Genomic DNA, 22253 nt, shown 5'->3' with positions numbered 1-22253 from the left:
AAAAATACATAAAATATAACATCAGTAAGAGGTTAGTCACCCCAACCTAATAATTATGAGTTTCTGAGCTATTATTAAGAAGGCGTGGCGTGTCTCTCATCTGATCTTTTAATATGGAGTCTGTGTGTTCATGTGTTAGTCAGAGGCAGATGTTTGATCGTTTTACTATCGACTATCTTCTTTTCTTCCTCTGGTGTTCGGCTTGTGTTGTCTCAGGTTTAATCCCAAACGTCAGGCTCTTTTATTAAAGCCAGTATGAAATTACTTGACTGAGTCTGATCTCTTCACTGCCATAGAAATCGTTTTTTTTCCCCTCCCTGTGGTCCAGTGTTTTAAAAAGCCGTTTCCTCCTTTGACCCTGATGAATCACAATGAATTCCTTACAGTCGAAATTCAGAGCTTTCTTTCCGTTTTCTCCTTCATTGAAGAGATGACGGAGATGGTGAACGGAACAATGCTGGTATAGCTAGCGTGTCTCAAGGACATGAAGCTTAATGGAATGTTTATTGGCAGGAATCTAAAGGAAAAGATCCAAGCCATTCATTAGCGTTAGCATTCATAGACTCCCAAGGCTGGGACGCATTCAAGTTAATTGAACGTGTCGACCACAAGAGCACAAAAAAAAAAAAAGCCAAAATGAATATGTCCATTTTTCAAGGTTGAGAGCACCTGAATTCATTTACCAGGATGACTCAACAACTTCTTGTTTCGACAACCGCACGAGGTTGACAGGCAGCTTTTAAAGAAACATTCTTTCTAAATGCTAGTGGAATTATATAAAACACATCTTACACAACACAAAAACTAATTGCAAGGCATTATAAGGATTGCATGTGGATATGTGCTTGTATGGCTTGCAAACTTAAAGAAATGTTATTTAGTCCAGTCATCTCTTAGTCTAGTTAGTTATATCCATGTTATGTAGTCTTGGAAGCTTAGAAGCAATACAATTGTGCATGATAGTATAAACTTATGTCTTGCAGAAAGTATGTCGTCTTTTGTGCCTGAAAAAAAGGGACTTTTAACGCCTCTGACCTCTGGTCTTAGTGTTTTTTGAGCTACTAAAGACTTTCCCACTTCCTGTATTGCTCTGCAAGCCACAAGAATCCACAGGTTGCCATGTTTGAACCGGTTGCTGCGAGTCTCTTAAGCGTGAACGTGTTTGAGCAAAGGTGGATAATAGTAAACACATGAAGTGGTAATCTGTTTTCCGGGTGGAACGGGGTGATGCGGCTGGGAAAGATGTATAATCTTGCAGTGTTTGAGTGAGTATGTGCATGTGCGTTTACATGCGAGTGTATGATAAATTGTTTAAATACACAGATCATCCCCAGACCTCCGAGATTTGATTTACTTATCGTCCATCAAATTATATTTTTCCCATGCTGCATTTGGCCTGCCAAGTGTCAATCTACTTCTGCTTCAAAACCATCATGCATACAGGATAAAATCATCAAAAAAAAACTGGCCAATCTATTAGACTCATCTTTTCTCAGAGCACTGCCAAGAACCAGAACAGCGCAGCCGATAAACGTGACATTTGAAAAGGACGGCGGCGGCTGACAATTTTAAAGGTTGTTTTCTCGTAAATATGCGAAGATGAGAAGGTGAAGACAGCAGGTGTTGAATTCTGATGTATCAATGTAACGCTGGCAAAAAAAACAATCCTGACGGCATCACGCGCAACAGCTTCCTGCGCTGATACTTTGATGTTCCTGATGGGCTGTTTATTATGAATTCTGACCCCATATCGCTCAGATTGATTCAGCCGTGTTCATCTGCTTATTGGAGCCTTTGATCAACATGAAAGAAACTAGATTTTAAATCAGATCGAGGGGCATGTGTTATAATAGATTTAAGTCAAAGTTAATAAAGTGCAGCCTGGCACGAATGCTTGCCATCTGATGATACGTGTCTGAATATAATATAATATTATATAATATAACATAATATAATATTATATAATTTTATTTAAATTAAATATTTAAATTAATATATTTTTTTCTTAATAAAATAATAGATACAAATAAAATACAAATATTTGTAAAAAAAAAAAAAGATATACTTTTTGGTATTATTATTAAATTACATTAACATAAATGCATTATATTCATATACTTATATGAATGATTTATTGTAATAATACTATATAACTATATAAGCTTTTGTGGGAAGTATCAGTATTACTATTGATACTGTAATCCAACTTGCTATTTTCACCTGGCGGATGATAAAAATTAATTTAAATTGAGGGAAAATTCTATATTTACAATTACACATATAGTGACAAAATATAGTAAAGAGAACTCGTTTTACTTGGGCAAGTATAAGCAACCACTCTGAATACCCTAAAATCTAGATATAGATATATGTTCTCCTCTATGCAGATATATAGAGTGAATAAAACACACAAACCCACAACTGTAAAACCACAGAGATCAGATGACAAGGAGAATGAAATGAACTCTGTATTTATGATGAGGTTTTAATGTTCTGTGTAATTGGTAACAGACCTGTTACATCAGAGACTCTAAAATATGACGACAAATGCCTTATTGAAAACTTTTTCCAATAACAGCACAGTACTGCTATGATGAATCATTCATTTTTGAATAATAACTATTCTAAATATGAATCTGATGAATAATGCATTCTTTTTCTTTCTCTTTGTTCTGTGTGTCTGCAGTGCCCTCCTTCACCTTCACCCCCACAGGTAATCACACCTTCCTCACAGCACATATGCACATCATTCCCACAATCCCTAGAGTGTGACGACTTCCTGCCCAGTGGAGTTGGAAAGTGCACTGCAGTATAATGTTTTCCAGCCATTGTAATGAAGTGTCCCTCAACACTGGCTTCAGTCACGTTCGTTCTGCCCAGCAGAACTCAAAACAAATATGACACCACCAGGCGAAAGTGTGGGAGGCACGGTCTCTCTTTAAAAATACATCTCGCCACAAGAAAGGAACCCCAGTCTGAGGTTTACATGGATAATCAAAGAGAACTTCAGTCGCATGGACTTGTCAGCATAAAACGAAGTCAAAAATAAAAGACAGAGAGGGAGGAAAGTGCTTAAAGAGAAGAGTGCTTGACTAAAGAGGGCTTTTAGAACTGGCAAAGGAGCTGATCAAAGCGCTAACGCTGGATAGGAAGCTGTGACATCAGAAGTTTTGTGGCCAATTAGACGAAGAGAGGAACTGGCCTAGCGTGAGGATTGAACTCGGATGACTTTTACATGCCAGAGAAAGACACTTAGACCCTTTCATTATTTCTCATCTCGTGCAATCTCTCTGTAACTGCTGTTGACTCACCTAGTTTTGGGAGTTTTTTAAAGGCGCGGATGATTGAGAAAGAGAACGCAAGTTTTTAGAAGCAAATTCAACCAAACAAGCTTTATTTCCATACGTTTACTGGTTTTAAATGAAACGCAGGGGGATATGCAAGATATGAAAGAAAATATGCAAGCTTGGATGAGCATTCTTAGCTTGAAATTGTTAAAAATATGCCATCATTTATTCATCTACGTTTTTTTTTCAAAACCTGTATGACTTACTTTCTTCTGTGGAACACAAAAGGATGCATTTTAAAGACATTTTAGATGTTTTCCATGTTTTTTCTTCATTAATGTAATTTCTTTTATCTACAGTGGCCTATCAGAGAGGAGGAGAGGCCGTCAGCAGTGCGGGAAGGTGAGATGTTCTTAAAAATAGCCACACTAATATTCATCAGGAGCCAACAATGCCCATGTGGAGGGTGTGTACTGTAGTGTAGTTGCATTTTGTTGACACTGGGGGGCATTTTTGTCTTGGCAAAGACGCCTTTGGAGGTTGTGCATTGAAACGGAGTCCTGCAGAGCCCAAATGAGACAAAAGCCCTTCGTTTCTACCATGTTAATGGAATAATTTTGCATGCTGGTGCACCCATGCTCATGTGCAGTTGTGCATGTGTTACATCTTTGTCCTTGTTTGAATAGTTGCAGACGATACTTAGTGTGTCTTTCCCTTTATGACGTCTTTTAAAGTCTGTCTTTTCATTGAGGAGGTCTTTGCCCTTGCCTGGAGGAAAGGTTTACGCCGGTTTTGAAGCTTAAAGAGTCTGTTAGAAAAATACAAGAAAGAGACAGACCATGCTGCAGGGATATAAGGCATGAGCGCTTGCTTTGAAGCATCACGTTGCACAAAACTCTTTCTTTGATGTTCTTTTTGTGCCTTTGATAAACGTCCCTAAAAAAAAAGAATCTCTGAATCATTTTAATGTGAACTTGTTTTATCACATTAGCCAATTGTCTAGCAAAAAAGTGTTTTGAAATACAAAATCTCATACTTTAAGTGCAAGATTTGTTAGAAACGGTTACTACGACTCTGGGTGTATTCATATATGAGTTTACCCAGAGCCTTCTCCAGTTCTTGAGATCATGGTGATTGACTGTGACACCCTGGCATGCGCTTAGAGCTCCAAGCTCTCTTCCTTTAGCGATGGCTCGGTTCATTCGTGTTTTTCTTTCCCAGGCTGGAGCAGCAATGTTCTCCAGCGCTTGGGTAATCCACACAGAGATCTAACGGTCACGAGGCCTCAGGGAAACGGTGTCATCAGCCACGAGCAACTCGAGCGCAAACAATCCATTTAGCACAGATACAGCCCTGAGAGATGCACTGGGATAGAAGAAGATGGGATGGGCTTCTTATTTAAAGCTGAAGTGTGTCATTTCAGCACCACCAAATGGAATGGTTTTCCCTCTGCCAGCCATTGGTCAGACAAACAGTTAGCCCAGCCCTAAAACTTCAATGTTACTGTGTTGGCCTCAAATGATTCCTGTCTGTATTGAGCCAATAAAAGTGAAAAAAAGTCTAAAAACCTAATTAAAACAAGATTGAGTACCTTGTACGTTTCCAAATTAAAGTTTGTAATAAATCATATTGTGTCTGTGTTTTTTAGGCCGGGTTTATTGAATATAGGTGAACCAGCAACCCAGCCCTGGCTTGCGGACACCTGGCCCAACAGCTGCTCCAATCACAACGATTGCACCATCAACTGCTGCACCGGGAGCAACGGAAACAGTGACAGCAACCTGGCCACCTACAGCCGCCCAGGTAAGCCTGTGCTCGCGCGAGTGTGTAGTAGTCTCGTTGTTGTAGTGGTGTACAAATATTCCACTTTATCTCGCACTTCCAAACATGTAGCATTTTAGTTTAAAATGCATGGAAGCTGATGTTTAAAGAAACTAAATCATGATTATCAATAGAGATTATTTTTCACATTTATTAATTTAGTACGCGCTTTTACCCAAAGCGTCAAGTGAGGAAAGACGATCTCTGAAAGAGTTACTTACAATTGAGGAAAATACTTGCTAAACAGGTTTTATTATGGTAACTGTGACTAAATGATGTGTTTTATTTGATTTAAAGCAACCAATTACCATTAACGGTGATCATTTCCCTCTTTTACCGCCGTGTTCGTGCAATGCCTTTTTCCTAAATCTCATTGAAGTTTTGGCTTATTCATTTCCACTGAAGTTTCCAGCTTGGAAGAAGTGGCGTTCTATTGCACCGTTCCAAGCAGGAAATTCCAACTTTCCAAGTTTAATGGAATGCAATATAAGTATTGTGTCCTTCCTTTGACACACGACTGTGTGATTTGTTGGAACGTGGACTTTTAGGGAAAATAAAAGCTCCCGATATTGAAAAGGCCCTGCAGGCTGTAGTCCAGCTAATCCAATCAGCCGCCTGATTTCCATACCGCCGTTAGAACCTTTTAATGCAGTTTCTCTAAGTGCTCGCTTATTCAGGAAACCAGGAGTTGTTACAGAGGTCAAAATAGACCTGAGAGAGAAAAAAAAAAGAAAAAGAAAGGGCGAGGAAAGAGGAGGAGTGATGGAGCACCTCCAGGTGGCTTTATTTCAGGAGTCAGCAAGTTACTTTACAAACAAAAGAACGCCAGGTTGACTCGTGAGTCCAAAGAGACACATACACTGAAAGTGACAAAGTAGTGTTAATTTACAGTCACCCAGTTTTCACAAAGCAAGTCTTAGTTTGGACAGCGGTGTCACTGTTGGTTCATTTAATGATATTTAAACGTTACTTACTACAAGAGCTTTTTTGTTCCCAGATATCAGCTTGTGTGACTAAGCCATCGGCTAAGAGCATTTCATTCATTACAGAACCCTTAAATGGATCCAATCCTTTTAGAAAATGTCTTTCTATTGAATATAAGAAATTTGCTCCCATATTCATGGGTAGACCTGAGGATTAGGCTTTGTGTTTGTTCATACCATTCATAGAAACCATAGATGGGGCTATTCTAACCCAAAAGCTTTGCTTTACCTTTGATATCCGTTTATTTGGAGTGTTTTCACTAACAGATTTTTATCCATGTCGCCTTCATCAAAGCAGGAATGAAGGATAAATGTTGAGTGATTCTCACAGCATGACATGTTAAAAGCTTGACACCCGCTTGCCTGGTGTGCCAAATACTAAAAAATCTCCAGGATATTAACCGGATCAGTACCCACAGGGCTTCTCTGGAAAGACTTACGACTTAGTTTGTCTCATTCCATGGGATCTTTTATCATTGATACGTCAACCTTTGAAGTGCAGAGCCGTTCCTACTTATGGAAACATGAGCTACGCTCGAAATCTGTCCAATGGCAGACCGCGGTATTTACGCGCCAAGCTTCTTGCTCAGATCCCAGGGAGGATTTGAATATTTTATGAGCCGGGGAAAATTGGATCTGTCAGAGGATGGGCTTTTACAGCGTTCCTCGTTTTGGAGGCTTTTGATTCGGACGTGTTGGAACATCCTGCTTGATGAGCCGGGATGCCTTTCGCGCGGCTGCTTGAGAAACTCAAAGTGACACGCTTGGCTTGTGTCGTGGACGAGGGAAAAGCTGTAGAGAAAAATAGATTGTACGGTATCAGGGAGTTTTATCTTAGTATTTGAATTTCGGGTGATCCACATCATCTTAGAAATTTTTGGTTTCAAGTATCCTTTCTGTCTGAAAACATAATTCACGGTTTTAAAGCTAATCTGCATTTTAAAACCAACCTAGCATCTTGGCTCCATGAGTTTTATCCATTAGTTTTCAAATCCATAGGTCCTAAACAGTCTATTAAGTCCTTTGGCTGTCAAAATGTCTTACACCTCCTTCTATCGTCCAGCTGACTGCATTGCCAACTACAGCAACCAAATGGACAACAAGGCCAGCAACCTGCTGGCTCCAGACACAGGCCTTTACAGCGACGTGGACCTCTCCAACAAGATCAACGAGATGAAGACCTTCAACAGCCCCAACCTGAAGGACGGCCGTTTCGTGGGACCCGGCGGTCAGCCCACGCCCTATGCCACCACCCAGCTCATCCAGTCCAGCCTGGCCAACAACAACATGAACAGCAGTAGCTGCGGAAGTGGAGGAGGAAGTGCGGACCTTAACGAGAAGCAGAGCTGGAAGAGCAGCCAGGGAACGCCTCAGAAACAGGCCGACATCAACACACCACTGCAGTATAACGTCATGGAACAAAACAAACTGAACAAGGGTGAGTTCTGTGGATTTAATTGCGGTCCCAAAAAAAGTTTAAGCAGATTTATTCAAATTTGATCGTGAAGACAAGTTCAAAGTCTTCAAAGAAACCCATGCCGTGTTTTCTGGGTTTACCACAAAGGTGTGTCATCAAATTGCTGCACTTCTGGTCTTGTTATTCAGTTGTCTCCTCATATTCAAACCATACCCAAAAAGTTAAAGCAGATTTATTCAAATTTGTTCGTGAAGACTAGTTCAAAGTCTTCAAAGAAACCCATGCCGTGTTTTCTGGGTTTACCACAAAGGTGTGTCATCAAATTGCTGCACTTCTGGTCTTGTTATTCAGTTGTCTCCTCATATTCAAACCGTACCCAAAAAGTTAAAGCAGATTTATTCAAATTTGTTCGTGAAGACTAGTTCAAACTCTTCAAAGAAACCCATGCCACGTTTTCTCGGTTTACCACAAAGGTGCATCATCAAATTGTTGCTCTTCTTGTCTTGTAGAATACTTGTCTCCTCATATTCAGACCGTAATAAAAGTGTTACGCAATTTTGATACTTAATAGCATCTCTGGCACCTTTACATCTCTGGCTCTTTGACTTTCTAACCCCTTTTATATCTGTCACGGCTGCTCGTGTTGTGTATATGTGTAATTTAACTCGACGCTCTGCTAGTCAACTTAATCCATATTTATAGCAGTTGTTTTACTGTTTGGATGGGGATGAAGGTAAAGAGGAGGCTGTGAAGTGTCGGATGTCTCAGAACAGTGTGAAGCCAGAGATCTTAGATTACTGTACAAATAAGGGGGAATGTAACTCAAGCTCAAAGCTATCCATTATCTGCTGCTTTATATTGTGCCACTAAAAAGGTGATTGTGTTTGCTTTCTAACTCAACTTGCATGAATCTAACTCTGTGTGTGGGTGTGATATTTCACACTTGGTCGACAATTGAAACCAGTCACCAACAAGTCATAACAGCTTATGGCTGAAACCCCTTTTGTAACCTTTTACCACTCGACTGTCTGATGTTCCACTCTGATGCGTTCTCTTTTAAAGTGTCTGCTTTTATAAGAGCTTTCATTCGTCTAGTTCACAAAATAATTTTTATTCAGTTACTCTGGTATATAATGCCTCACCTGGACGTATAATAAAAACTCAATCTCTTGACTGTAACCCCTTAGACCACTACCGAGGTGAGGGTCCCATCTCAGTCACCATCCCCTATAACCAGGCCCAGGACGCCCTCACAGGAGGAACCTACAGCAGCTCGGACAGGGGAAGCAGCACCTCTGGTAAGACATCCGTCTATTGTTCTGTTGATCTATCTATCTGTTCATCCATCTATCCAACCAACCAACCAACCGATGGTTCATTTCTTACAAAACCTGCATACATAACCTACTAAACATTCGCAATTTACCCATTATTCCATTTTCTTTTCATTTCCATTATTTCTGAGCCTTTTCATCACTTCAAGAGGCAGTAAATCATATGCAAAACAGGACATTTTCAAATCGTTTGCTCATTGTTGAGAAACTGTGGGGAACAAAGAGAAACATTTATGTCAGAACAAAAGGGGGTGATTCTTCCTCATGATTTCTGAGGTGCACGGCCGCATATCTTAAACACGGCAGCAACAATCACTCCCTCATTCCTAATTTCTTTAGTTAAAACCATGTTCCCTGCAGATTTCTAAGGTCTGCCGCATTTTCCGGGGATGTTTCTGATTTGGAGGATATCCTCCCTCCCTTTTTGCGTTTTGCCCCACCGTCATTAATTACTCCGGCTTTCATCCATCCGACTCAAAGAAAGGGGGGATAATGTTGTCAGAAAGCCGGTGTTTGTTGCGGGACAAAGATAAATGAGCCCCATTCTGCGGCGCATGCAAGGCTGCTAGCGTAATGCATCGTATCTATTTTTATATTGTATTTGAAGTTCAGGTAATTAAAGAGAGGGTCTGAGTGCGTGGAGGTCCTCACAGCTCATTGGTTCTGAATTTTAATTCCTTTCTGTTAATTGGCCTCCAATGTTTCTCTTTTTAATGTTCTCTCACTCTACCTCTCCTCTGGGCAATGGAGAGTGTTAGTTTTGAAAAATGACTCATTTTTGATGGAGAGCGCAGCGTTAATTACAAATAGAGAGATAATGCACATAAGCGTTTTACACCGCATAAATTATGGTGTGGGTGTCATTAATGTTGCTTCTCCTGAGTGTAAAAGTGCCATTTGTTTCACACATGCATCAAGCTCAGCAAACAAACTAACAGAAAATGAAATGAACCAGAGTTTATAAACCCATTTTGGTTTGCAATCAAATTAATTTATGAGTTCAGATGGCATTGTGGGCTAAGAACTACTATAGCTGTTTGTGTTTTTGTTTGCTTTACAGGAAGTCAAGGGCAGAAAAAAGGTGGGCGAACAACTAAACAGGCCAAACAGAACACAATGAATTGGACCGAACTGTTGCCGCCACCTCCGGTTAATCCACCACCATGTCAGGAATACACACTCTCGATGGACGACAGGTGAGGTCAACACACAAACAGGTTTTCACTTTTGGTGTGTATGCTTATAATGCAAATTTCAGCAGTGGCGTGTTACGATGTCACTCCTAGCCACTTTGGTGGGTTGAATTGTACATATAATATACCGGTATACATTTTTCAATTGTAGTCTTTTAAAAAGGCACCTGAAATAATAAACTAAGTGCAATGTAGTGTTGATACATATCAATTCCACAGAATAGATAAACAACACCAGCTGTGCTTTCTCGCTTGAGCGGGTTGAAACACAAACCCGCCTCCCCTCACTCACTCGTTTCATTTTCTCTGTATGAGAAGATCTGGTTGGTATTACAGGGCTTGAATGTCAGCTTGCGATTGCACATAATTTGACTCATTCTTCACATCCAAAATAATGTCAAAATGCCAGTCTTGGCAAGTATTCATGTAAACACAGTCAGTTATGTTTTAAATGAACAGCTGAGAAAGAAAACGCACGTGTAACAGTATAATGGATCCATGCGTCATGTCTTAAAGTGAAAGCAGCCTAATTTATCTGCCGCCAAATTATGAGATAATATTAAAAATTTCTAAATGGAAGTTTTTCCCCATGGTATAGATGTCAAAATTGAGGCCAGTGAAAATACAAAGTGACTAGTAACTTTGGAAAACCACTAGCCACAGTTGCTGGTGAGCAAATAAAGTTAACGTCAAGCCCTTTTAATATTATTATTAATGTGAGCATATTATTATTTTAATTTAATATTATAAATGATTATTCTTTTAAAATAAGTATAAAATAAATGAATTATTAGAAAATAAATAAAATGATGACAAAATGTTTATATATATATATATATATATATATATATATATAATATTATATATAAACTTAATTGTAATATTTTGTATTTATTCATTTTAAATTAATAAATTGTATTAATATATAAATTATTGATTTAATTACTATTATTATAAAAAAAGTGTTTAGTAAATATTAAAACCTAACATGATTAGGCACAAACATCACAATTTATAAGTGGGAAACTCAAGATAGACGGTTTTTATGTTCTAATCGCATCTTCTTTTGTTTTCTCTTCAGTTATGACACAGACCTGCAGTGCCCTTTGCCGCCATCTCGGATGTATCTGCAGCCTGACGAGCTTGAAGAGGAGGAGGAAGAGGTGGAGCTGGAGCGCGGACCTACGCCTCCTGTACGGGGAGCGGCTTCCTCCCCTGCCGCCGTGTCCTACAGTCACCAGTCCACCGCGACCCTCACCCCGTCCCCTCAGGAGGAGATGCATCCCATGCTGCAGGACAACCCTGACCTACATGAGCGCAGGTACGCAACAGCTCGCTAATGCTTTTCTTTTCAAACCACTTCCGCAGCATTTACAGTTTTGATATATTTGGACGTCTGTTAGGCGACTCTTGGTGAGCCCACCCCCTCCACCACGCCCTCTCTCCCCGCCGCACACGTACGGCTACATCTCCAGCCCCCTGGGCCTGGACACGGATGGCCTGGAGGAAGAAGAGGACGAGGAAGAGGGTGACGAGACGGATGCAGAGGTGGCTCGAGTCCACCTGCACCACAGCCACCCTCACCAGCAGCACTTGCCCCAGCAGAGGGCTCTCCTGCGGGGCCTGGAACAGACCCCGGCCTCCAGCACCTGCGACCTGGAGAGCTCGGTCACCGGGTCTATGATCAACGGCTGGGGCTCGGCTTCAGAGGAGGACAACGCCTCGTCGGGTCGTTCCAGCGCCGTCAGCTCGTCAGACGGATCTTTCTTTACCGATGCTGATTTCGCTCAGGCCGTGGCAGCTGCGGCCGAATATGCTGGTCTACGAGTGGCAAAGCATCCTGGCAAAGGCCACCATCAGCTTCCAGTGTCTGGAGGTACTGGAACATGTATACAATTTCTTAGTAAGACTTTAAACCTCCTCCTGAATACATTTTTGAGGGACAAAGCCACAGAATATTCTATTTTCACTTAAAGATATGCCACATATAATGGAGGATGTGGAAGTGTTCCACCGAAAGTTGTTAATATTTGCTCATGAATTGAAATGCTAATGATTTCAAATGAAAACCCTAACTTTAATACTATACGTTCCACAGCTTCTGAATTAATTTGTAGTCAAATCTGCAGCCTTTAATAGAGCTGAACTAAGCAAACTCTCTGTCCTCTAATTTGCCAGCAGCACGGAAATACCAAAACCTCCCTGCGGGACACCGTCCAAGCAGCCCAGTGTCCACAGACAGTAACGTTAGCGCAGCCCCGGGTCAGAGGAGGCCCCTAAAGAGGCAAAAACAACATCCAGCTGCTCAGACAGGCTACCAGCGGCGAGAGGCCTACACAGAGGGTACGTCCACACACACACACACACAATTCTGCTTTCTGTACACTGTCATTAGGGATGGGATTCATGAATACTAAATATGTTTTTTTATTTTTTTTATTTCTCAAGTAAATAAAAAAAAAAACATTAAAATATTACCAGAATAGTATATAAAAAAATAATAATAAAAAAAGGAACATTGAAATGTAACTGTATTTTGTAATTATAAATTCAAAATAAATAAACACTGAACATTTAAATGTTACCAAACATATAATTTACATTATAAATATGATTTACATTATATCTTTCATTTGTTGTTGTTATTCTTTTCTTAAAATGTATTCATTTAAAATATTTTTTTTTAAGAAAAGGGACTAAACATTAACATGTTAGCAAAGTATTATTTACAATATGAATTTAAAATATTTTTAAGAAATAAAAATATAGCTAAAAATATATTTTTGGAAAATAATTTTTTTAATATAATATATTGGTAATATTTTAATGTTTTGTTTTTTTAATATTGAATTTACTTAGAATAAAATTATAATATTAAATTAACAAAAATCTCATGAGCCTGAAATACAAAAAGATTATTTGGAGTTTAACATAATTCATTCATATACAGTACATTTTAATCTAAAATCTTGATGTTGATTTAAAAACTCCATAGATATATTATGTGCAAAGTACCTACACTACATAATGAAGAGCACGAAGGGGTGGAACAGTGGTGTCCAGCTACAGTGTGTCATAAGCGACAAGTCCTGTTGAGTCTCTAATGAAATTGCAGCAGGATCCAAAGTTTCTGAAAAGCTCTGAAGCCTTCAGAAAGGTCATGTTATATATGTAATGCGTGTGGAACTGAAAAAGCAAGTGCTCACAAACGCATCCGAAATTTCTGCTCACATTTGTGCAAGTGTGTATTTGTGCGCACGTTCTCATCTGCTGCGTCTCGTCACTGAGTCGGTTGTCCTTGTGTGTTGACACTAAGATTTAATATCAGACACACACAGGCCTTGGTTGGCTCTATCAGATCAACTAGCCCCTCTCATCTGTCCTTCGCTCCCTCCCTTCACTGTAATCTCTTCCTCCCCCTCTTCTAATCTTCTCCGTTCCCGCTCTCTCTCTCTCTCGTCTTTGTTCGCTGTTGGCCGCTGAAGAGACCCAGATTGATCAGTCTGTGTCAGCTGAAGTTTGAGTTGAATGTGTGTTTTGATTTGATAGGCCTTAGTCAAGCTACGCTGTGTGGGAGGTTTAAATACAGTGTTTCGCACAGAGGAGATTGTCGTTTGAATGCGTTTCACACAAACACACTCAAAAACTAAATGATATGAAACACAGATTGCCTACCAACCCCCCCAAATACCACGCATCAAACATGCAATCCCTCCCGCCTCGGTTAATTTTGCTCTTGTTTGCTCAGTGCTTTGGGTGACACCAGGCTTATTATCTCGTCCTCCTCCAACTCCTCTCCAGAAGGCCCTGTTAACCTTTCATCTGCCTCCACTTCTGTCTGGAGAGAAAAGAGACAGTCTTTTCCAGACGTTCCTCCCTCTCTTTGTCTTATTTTCCTTCTTTTGCGTGCTTCTATTAAAAGTTTTTATTCAGATTAAGGAAAAAGTTTTCTGCAGGAATGTCAGACGTCTTTGGTTGTCAAATACGAGTTAGAAAACATGTAAAGCGGCTGAAAGGAACAGAATACATGTAGGTTGGATAAATTTCACGACTTTTCCAGCTGAACAATTTTTAGCTGATTAGATATTTTTGTAGTGAGCATAACTAGAAAAAATATAGAATTTTAAGAAAGAAATTCTAGATGCAAATCAATTCAAGACCATGTAAATCAAGGCCTTCGAATTTGAATGATGAATATTCTTAGAATGCATGTCGACAGTTATTGTCAAACTTTAAAAACAGAGCTGTAGGAATAATTTAAATTTAGCTATTCATGAGCCAAGCTGACATGCCATTTGCCCATTAGTTCTAGCTGATGCCATTTTCTAGAGGTTTCGGTTGGTTGGCTACCATTACATTTTTTTGCACTGCAGCCAACTTAAAATAAAATACAGGAAGACAGTAGTAATATGTTTTATGTGCCTGATTGAATGCAGCTCAGGTTGATTTAAAACTACTATCTTATCTCATGTAACAGGCAATTTTATAAATAGTTGATGCATTTGCAAAGACATGCACTACCTTTCAATAGTTTGGGGTTGGTAAGATTTTTGTGATATATTTTTGAAGTCTCAGCTCACTAAGGCTGCATTTACTACAATACTGTGAAATAATATATTACAACTGTTTCCTGTTTTAAAAAGTAATTTATTCCTGCGATGACAAAGCTTTCACTCAAACTTCACCTAAGCAAGGAGGACATGTTTTACTAGTAATTTCATGGCGACGCAGAAACTACATAAGCAAATAAGGACAGTAGCGCTAGCTGTTGTATGAAGCACAGACCCCTCGTAAATCTAACAGCTCTCTTCTGCTCCTGTGAAATGTGCCCCGTCTCTCTCACCCTGGCATCGATCCGCCGCCTGACTTACTGCAAGACACCATAAGACTTAGAAAAACCATCCACGATCGACTGATCCTTCTCGTATTTTGCTGAGTGTTAGAGCAGTGATGAAGGTGGGCTAAGCTCTCCCCGACAAAACGAGACACGCGCTCGGTGTGCTTTGACCTTGAATGTGTAAAAATGTTGACGCAGCGCCCCGGCACAATTTTAGCACTTTTTAAACTTGTCAACAAGCGTCTTAGTGACGCAATGTTTACATAACGGGTATATTTGTGTCTCTGGGCATGCTGATTTAAAATGTAATCAGGTTTCATCGTCCCTGGCACAAGTTTACAGGATCCATCTCCGACAGACTTTTTTTAGGCCATGATATTTAACAAGAACAGCAATTGTAAACAACCCTGAATAACTGGCACGGGAAGCGCCGAGACATCCAGTGACAGTGATGAACCGTCATTCACAGTTTCTCGACTGACTAGCGGCACCTCGGTGGGAAAGAGCTCCAGCGTGCAGCTGTTTGGAGGGTTGCAATGCAACGGCACAGCTGTGTTTCCATGGCACCTTCCGGGTGCCAGACAAATGAGTTCTGGTGTCAATTAGCTAAACGTCTGGTTCTGAAGGACAAAAGCATGTGTGAATATGGCGTGTCTTGAGTGAGCTAAAACGTAAACTTGTATGGCAAATGCTAGCATTAGTACACTGACACAAGATATTGTCAAACATTCACAAAACGTGAATGCCTTTTCTATAATGACAACTCTCAGAAGATTTTTAGCATGGTAATGTAATTGACAATGTTAATGTATTTAGTCTTGATGGAATAGATCTGCTGCGCTGCTGTTGTTCTAGATTCATGCGGCTGCTGCAGAGAAAGTACAGGAACATATCACTCCTTTACATATAGCATATATCAATTACCCATAGCAGATTTCTACAGGTGGAGCTGGGGAAGGTGGAGGGTTTCTGAGGAAATCTGAAAGTGCGCTGCAAACTGCTATAGTAAATGTTAACCAGCCATTTAAATGTTGAGCATCAAGCTCATTGGCTGCAGATGCGACACAAACCAATCAGCTTGTGCCAAGTAGTTAACGCTGTAATTATCATCAGCTTTCGTTAAGGACCTATTAGCCTGCACCATCTAGAGTTTCAAGACAGAACTAGGCATTTATTTTGTTTCCTCACAGATCTTCCACCTCCTCCGATTCCTCCCCCAGCCATGCTGAAGTCTCCAACACACCCGGCCAAAACTATCCCGGAGGGACCACGGGGGGCCATGTCACCCAGATCCAATTCTGCTGATGGCAAAGACAAGCGAACGGGTCCGGGCGGACCCAGGCCCCGGGATGGCTCAGACACCCGGACCAGCTCTTCAGAACGGCGGGAGGGCCAAGATATACAGAGGGGTCAAAGAACAGGGAAAAGCAGCAAACAAGATGCCGGTGCAGCCCAGAAGAGCCGCCACCACCCAGGTACTGCACTACATTCCTGTTGTCTCACATTACCTAATCCTACAATAAATAATGTTCAAATTACCTACCTTTTTTCTCTTTACCTATCTTATCTCTTTCAGGCTCAGAGGACATCCTACCTTATAGTCGCCCATCTTTCCCAGCCATCCACAGTCCTCGTGGAGAGAGGGAGCCCAGCTCCTCCAGTTCACTGTCCTCTCGGGGGTCCGGTGGACGGCGGAGAGGCGAGGGGGCTCCAGGGGCCCGCAGAAACCCTGTAGATGTTGGGCTAAACACCACAGGAGCCTTCCAGATAGATGGGGAGGAGCTTGAGGTATGTCCACACTTCTAACATACCTGAAAATGAAAGGAATTAAAGGCTGTTCCAACGCATTTGACCACATGAATCCGGTCCAATGGGTTTTTGACTACCTCTGGAAGTGGTCAAAAGTGGACAAGCTCAAAATGTTTTTAGACCGTGTTTACACCTGTATTTTGCGTTGTCCACTTGTGATCCGATCGACCAAAACACATCTTAATGCCAATTGTAAACAGGGCCAAGGTGTTCAGGATTACAAGACACTTCTAGGCAAATGTGTTGGGGCAGGTTGGAGCTAAACTCTGCAGTACATTGGCCCCCCCAAATGTATCTGCATTTCTAAGATTCTTGAGATTAAGGCATGGCCATTTGTAACTTGAATGTGCGAGGCTTCCTGTGTCATCCGCTTCCAGTTATTTCACCTGTACAAAAACATACTGGTTTGCAGCACAAATAGTTCTATAATTAGTAGGGGTGTGACGAGACCGTTAGCTCACAAGATGAGACACGAGATGTTTACACAGTATTTTTAAGAAATCCTCAATGATGAAATACATGACTAGAAAAATGGTCTGCAGGTGCATTTGAAGTGTTTTAACTAATCATAGAACTAGAAATTTGAATTTATTTCATAGAAATAAAAACAGTACAAATAAAAATGAATAACATCGTTTTCTCTTAGTCTTAAGTGCAACCATAATCAAAGTACTCTCTCAATATTCAAAGTGCAAATAGAGAAAAAAAATTTCATCAAGCATGATACAGAGCTAAGAGATGGTTACAACTGCACAGCCCAGCATAAGATAGCTTTCATATTGGGAGAAGTTCGCATGCTTCAGGGAGCCGCTTTTAAAATGTGGGCTATTGAAATCGCGTTTGAATGTGCGCTTGCGTTTCTCTTTCGATTTTGCGTACTCTGTGAATAGGAAGCATCGGTGCTGAGCGCGCACTCTACAAGATAAGACATGTGTCAGACGCTTTTTAGGCTCTGTTGTGCAAAGAATCCTCCGCCATGGTCTTGTCAGTCATCTTGTCACATGATCGAGCTTGTGTTGGATGAGCTGGGTGGAATTGAAGTGACCGTTATCCAACTGAATTAAGTGGTTTTTATTTCTATAAATGTAAATGTAAACGTAGCGGTGGCATATTCTATGCTAACTTCACCCTCACACACCGTCATGGCACGAGATCTCGTCACACCCCTAATAATTAGTGCACTTTGTTGTTATTCTTGTAGTTATTTACCTATTGCGGCTAATGCATTGGGAAGTCTCGCACATAAATTAAATTATTTAAATAATTCTTAAATAAAATATTAGGTGAAAAAACTAAATTTTGCCTTGGCAACTAACTGAAAGCTAAATAGAAATATATATAAAATAATAAATAACACTGTTAATGTGCATGATCTCTCTTTGGATGGTACATGTGTATTTTTTCCATGATGTTTACTGCTTTAATGCTTAATTTTTATTTTTTTATTTTTTTTAGATGGTGGAGAGCTGAAGATAAAAAAGAAAAATGGCTGTTTAAACGTCCTCAGCAACCATCTTCAGTGCAGTTTGACCATCTCGGTGGTATCGGAAAACTACCGACCCAGAGTCACGTTTGGAAAACTGACCAACCATTCTTCATTTATTTACCTTAATTTCAATGTGCATTTAAAGAAGAAAAAAAGACAGAAGAAGAAAAAAAACAAAAACGAAGGGTACATTTGAGAGGGGGCTAAAGCAGTTTTGTTTTGATTCCAATGCAATATGATGCGTCCGTAAGCTCCTGAAACTGATTATGGCTTTGTTCACCTTGGCGAGAAGGTTGTCAGTCAGCTGTTACTGTAATGAAACTCCAGGCACAAAGGGACAGGCTGACATGTACATACACGTGTATACATATCTAACTGTCTTTTATAATCCATTGTGGTACATTAAATTGGTCTTCCTTGACTTATTTGAATAATTTTAAATTACGCCAGTTAATATAATTTTTTTTATAGCCACCATCCTGGTTGTAAATTGTAATAGTGTTTAAACTGCCCCAGGAAAAGTGCCACATTTTGAGGGTTATTGTTTGTTCGTTTTTGTTTTTTGTAATGCACTGTTATTCTTTTGTCATTGTCGATGTTTGTTGTTCTATGTTTGACTTTGGTTTTAAAAGCACAATCACTAAACTTTATTTTGAACCATGTTATTGATTAACCTTTTTGTCTTACGCGAGGGGAGCGCGGACGGTACGACAAAAGGCCTTGTTAAACCTGTTGATGTAGGGTTATGAGAAAAAAAAAAAGAAAAAAAAGGATAAGCTGTTTACAAACGAGTGAATGAATGGAAACAAATCCCTGCATCCTGACCTTCGGTGTCTTTTCCAGATTCTCATTCCAGCTCAAGATATCCTGCAAAAATGAAAGAAATATACAGGAATAATGCAGGGATGTTATGTTTACGAAAGTATTGCTCCACCTGTGCACTTTCGTTATTCAAAAGAGAAATCATTTTTTCGATTTACATTATGCACTTAACAGGAAGTGGGTGTCGGTTTGAGAATCTGGGGTGGTCGTGATTGGCTGGCCGAGGACCCGGCTCTCGTGGGTTGGTTGTGTCAGTCACGCTCTAAAAGGGGTGAGGATGTGAGTGTTAATTCATTTGACATCTGCAAGCATTTGTTTCTTAAAACAAAAAAGCATTAAAAAAATGAAGAAAAAAATAAATCAAAATACTGAAACTGACCTGCTTGTTTTTTTTGGTTTATTTATGCATTACTACATTTTACTACATTACTACTAGAGCTGCACGATTGATCCTTAAAAAGATCATGATCTCGATTCAGACACGCACAATCTTTTCCCTAAATGACAACGATTTTCATCCAGTTAGAAACGAGTGAATTCTTTATGAGTGAGTCATTGATTTGTTTTTTTTTATATAATTCATTCTACAACATTTTGTCAGAACCTCTAGTAAATTACATTATTTTATTTAGTTGTTCAGAATTGTGGGAGAATCGTGATCTCTATTTGAAACAAAAAATTGTGATTCTCAATTTTTCTAAAATTGCGCAGATCTAATTACAACCATCACCAAAAATCTATACACCTTTTGCAGGTTTACAAACCCTGTTCACGGGTTCAACTCCAGTTCAAAACCAAACAATACAAAATTGCTACATTTCTACAGTAATATTATATTGAAATATATTCATATTCTGAATCTGTATCCACACAAGTATTAACCTTTCAATTTACAATTTTTTTACAATCACAAGGAAACATTTCTCAATACTTAGGTCACTGTATCAAAATTCTTCAGTCTATGTGAGCTAAACTGTGGATCATTTATCATTGCAAAATTAAATTCATTCAATGATCTTTCAAATTACATGAATAAATTTTTCACAGACACAAACATCAATTTGCATGTTTACATTCTCTTTTAAAAACTGTTCAACTTCAGTTCAAAACTTAAAATAATACAAAATTGAATAAGTCAGAAATTTGCTACATTTCTACAATAATGCCATACTGAAATAAAATCTGAATCTAAAAAATTTAAACACTATCAATATCAAACAATTAGATGTAACTGAACACCTACACAGGTGTTAATCTTTCAATGTCAACAACTACAAAAAAAGGGGGAAAATTTAGCCTATATAATTTAGGGAATAATTTTGTACTGTAATGTAAACATGAATTATGTAACATACTGCAGTGTAATTCGTGTTTTGTAAAGAAACTTTACTAAAGAAAATCTTGTATAGTGCTACCTGCTGTTAGTGATTTTAGGTCAATGTTTAATGAGTGACAAAGTGTTTGCTGGGTGAAATCTTTGCTAGTGTTCCTGAAGAATGAGTTGGTTTGAAACAAGAATGAAATGTTTTGGTAATTTTAGTGCATTTTGAATGTGAAATTAACTGCTGTGCCGGTTGAAAGTTGGTTATGAAAACTGTGTGAAGAGTTTTGAAAAAGTTACCAAAGTATTAAGAAACTGTACTAGCGATTGTAAAAAAAAAGAAAGAAAAAAAAAACTTTTTTACATTGGACAACAACTGAAAAGTAGCTAATAAATATGTACTACATCAAAAAATCTGTACAATATAAAAAATCTGTAATATTGCAATAAATTGCATGCATAGGATCAACAATACGTAAAATGATTTGCATAACATTGGTTGACTAGGAAAACTGACGGTGCATAAATTAAAGTGTCAAAAACGAACATTTTCCAGACTAAAACCTAAAACAAAGTATTAGCCATATAACAACATTTTGTGGCAAAATATATTGCCTTTGACATTCACAACAAACGATATGGGAAGCATTTCTAAGCCCTTTTAAACCTTGATACGCCTATTTATTTGACTATTCTAACCATGCGATTTTGTTTCTTAAAGGCCCATAACTGTATTTTAACACCAGCCTCATTATATCTGGATTCTTTAAGGCCTGTTAGCCATTTAGGCAACCCACTAACAAGTTGATTTTGAAATCGTATAGTGTTCATCACATCCCCATTGAGAGCCACTGCACTATGACAACTATACGCACACTTCACTTCCAAATCCACAGACAAATATTGGGACGTACAGAAACTAAAATGCCAAACGCATGCCTTCTCCCGTGCATCTGCCAGGCGTCTTGATTGCTGTCAGAAAACGAGAGCAGTTCCCTACAGGTGTTCCCCTATTAAACGCCTTTTAAACGAGAACAAATCTGGAGCGACCGAGAGCTTCCCCTCTGGCTCCATCCATCATTTTAATGAGCTAAGGTGTGTGTGCCGCGCACAATGAGGCACAGGTGATTAAAGATAGTACACACGCAGACACTGACTCTGCTGCAAATATTATGAATACATGTAGCCTAGAGATGAGTACATCTCGGTCATTATTATAAGGCGACACACAGTAACTGGCGACTCTGGGTCAATTCTGAGTCCCTCATTGCTATCGAACACACAGCCGTTAGCTTCACCGAACTCGGGAAGAAACTGGCTAATTTATTTTGAAAACAGCATGTGCTTGACTAGAAAATGCAAGCTTTTGGTTTTTATAACATGAACGGATGCAAGGAAAAAGGAAATGAACCGAACCATCCAATCTGCTTTCTGCTAGCGATGTTGTGGCGCTAATGAACGCTCGCTAGCTAAATGAGACGCTAAATTCTGAGCTAATACAGGCAAACATTCCGGGTTTTTCCGTTGATGTGTAGGGTTTAACCTAATATCCTTTGTTAGGAAATTCATGTCTTATTTTTCCCCCAAACTGGTTTAATTAACCCCACACACATAACGGGAGGTAATTAAGAGTAACAGCTGTATGCTGTCAGGAAAGCCATCCTCCTGTGTTCTGCTGCCCACAGAGACCAGTGTAGACTCGATCCCACCTGCTCACCCACCACACCCGGATCACACCGCGGCGGGAGAAGCCGCATCTCTCCGTTTCATTTACGATGTCTTCTCTGTGGAGAAGAGATGACAGGATTCTGATTGAAATCGATTCATTTTCATTGTTTCTTTGTTTTCCCTTCCATCCTTACTTCATCCCGCTCTTTATACACATCTCCCTTCCTTTCTTTTCCATCCCTTCCTCCACCTCTTTTTCCTTCCAAATACAGCAT

General features: G+C 39.6%; 1 protein-coding gene across 5 annotated transcripts in view; it reads left to right on the top strand.

Moving 5' to 3' along the window:
* The window catches only part of robo1 (roundabout, axon guidance receptor, homolog 1), a 258365-nt gene extending 238998 nt beyond the window's left edge, over positions 1 to 19367 (top strand). For 2 of the 5 annotated variants that reach the window (XM_082180878.1, XM_082180881.1), the window contains 12 exons: positions 2687 to 2713; positions 3647 to 3689; positions 4936 to 5090; positions 7155 to 7529; positions 8696 to 8806; positions 9903 to 10038; positions 11117 to 11356; positions 11439 to 11911; positions 12214 to 12378; positions 16063 to 16347; positions 16449 to 16660; positions 18137 to 19367. In XM_082180878.1, the coding sequence (XP_082037004.1) occupies positions 2687 to 2713; positions 3647 to 3689; positions 4936 to 5090; positions 7155 to 7529; positions 8696 to 8806; positions 9903 to 10038; positions 11117 to 11356; positions 11439 to 11911; positions 12214 to 12378; positions 16063 to 16347; positions 16449 to 16660; positions 18137 to 18151 (2237 nt within the window). In that variant the 3' untranslated portion in view covers positions 18152 to 19367. The remainder of the gene's footprint in view (positions 1 to 2686; positions 2714 to 3646; positions 3690 to 4935; positions 5091 to 7154; positions 7530 to 8695; positions 8807 to 9902; positions 10039 to 11116; positions 11357 to 11438; positions 11912 to 12213; positions 12379 to 16062; positions 16348 to 16448; positions 16661 to 18136) is intronic. The other 3 variants (XM_082180879.1, XM_082180882.1, XM_082180880.1) reach the window with 2 other exon arrangements.
* The last annotated feature ends 2886 nt before the right edge of the window (positions 19368 to 22253 follow it).

Source organism: Leuciscus leuciscus (assembly GCF_965113295.1).
Source record: "Leuciscus leuciscus genome assembly, chromosome: 9".
NCBI classification, from domain to species: domain Eukaryota; kingdom Metazoa; phylum Chordata; class Actinopteri; order Cypriniformes; family Leuciscidae; genus Leuciscus; species Leuciscus leuciscus.
Note: the sequence above shows the minus strand (reverse complement) of the source record. Positions and strands in the feature narration are given on the sequence as shown.